General features: G+C 44.8%; 1 protein-coding gene across 1 annotated transcript in view; it reads right to left on the bottom strand.

The window, feature by feature from the left end:
• LOC110459617 (G2/mitotic-specific cyclin-B2-like) overlaps nucleotides 1-852 on the bottom strand; it is a gene marked incomplete at its 5' end in the record, with an annotated part of 5,747 nt that extends 4,895 nt beyond the window's left edge. Inside the window, one exon of the mRNA XM_021511964.1 lies at nucleotides 697-852. Within this exon, the coding sequence (XP_021367639.1) occupies nucleotides 697-852 (156 nt within the window). The remainder of the gene's footprint in view (nucleotides 1-696) is intronic.
• Between the last annotated feature and the right edge of the window lie 515 nt (nucleotides 853-1,367).

The following is a 1,367-nucleotide window of genomic DNA, read 5'->3' as shown; positions in this document are numbered from 1 at the left end:
TATAGCTTACTTACCTCAGGAAGGAAGCGCTCTACATATTTGGCCACTATGAGAACACAGGCGTAGGTATAGCTTACTTACCTCAGGAGTGAAGCGCTCTACATATTTGGCCGCTATGAGGACACAGGCATAGGTATAGCTTACATATAATTACCTCAGGAGGAAAGCGCTCTACATATTTGGCCGCTATGAGGACACAGGTGTAGGTATAGCTTACTTACCTCAGGAGGGAAGCGCTCTACATATCTGGCCGCTATGAGGACACAGGCGTAGGTATAACTTACTTACCTCATGAGGGAAGCGTTTTACATATTTGGCCGCTATGAGGACACATGCGTAGGTATAGCTTACTAACCTCAGGAGGGAGGCGCTCTACATATTTGGCCGCTATGTGGACACAGGTGTAGGCATAGCTTACTTACCTCAGGAGGTAAGCGCTCTACATATCTGGCCGCTATTAGGACACAGGCGTAGGTAGAGCTTACTTACCTCAGGAGGCAGGCGCTCTACATATTTGGGCGCTATGAGGACACAGTCGTAGGTATAGCTTAATTACCTCAGGAGGGAAGAGATCTACATATTTGGCCGCTGTGAGGACACAGGTGTAGGCATAGCTTACTTACCTCAGTATGGAAGCGCTCTACATGTCTGGCCGCTATGAGGACACGGGTGTAGGTATAGCTTACATATAATTACCTCAGGAGGAAAGCGCTCTACATATTTGGCCGCTATGAGAACACAAGTGATGCCAAGGAGCTGGAGTACAGCCAAGGAGATCTTCACTCTATTTAGGATCTCGTCTATAAGTGCCACAGAAAGGTGTAGGGTTTGCTGGCACATCTGCTGGTGTACCTAAGAATATATTTCATATAGATAATAACCTGTGTAGACACAGTCCAGGTAACATCACTTGATAATCCAGGTAGTGACCACAGGAAGGACCACTACCAACTGTTATCATACCTGTCATCTAATGTCATACCTGTCATCTTATGTCATACCTGTCATCTAATGTCAAACCTGTCATCTAATGTCATACCTGTCATCTAATGTCATACCTGTCATCTACTGTCATACCTGTCATCTAATGTCATACCTGTCATCTAATGTCATACCTGCTATCAAGTGTCTCACCTATTGTCTTATTAGTCGTCTAGTATCTTACCCAACAACTTGTGTACAACCTGTGGTCTAAGTGCCTTACCTGTGGTCTAAGTGTCTTACCTGTGGTCTAAGTGTCTTACNTAATGTCTTACCTGTGGTCTAAGTGTCTTACCTGCGGTAAAGTGTCTCACCTATTGTCTTATCAGTTGTCTAGTATGTTACCCAACAACTTGTGTACAACCTGTGGTCTAAGTGTCTTACCT

This window comes from Mizuhopecten yessoensis, unplaced genomic scaffold (genome assembly GCF_002113885.1).
Source record: "Mizuhopecten yessoensis strain PY_sf001 unplaced genomic scaffold, ASM211388v2 scaffold10139, whole genome shotgun sequence".
NCBI classification, from domain to species: domain Eukaryota; kingdom Metazoa; phylum Mollusca; class Bivalvia; order Pectinida; family Pectinidae; genus Mizuhopecten; species Mizuhopecten yessoensis.
Note: the sequence above shows the minus strand (reverse complement) of the source record. Positions and strands in the feature narration are given on the sequence as shown.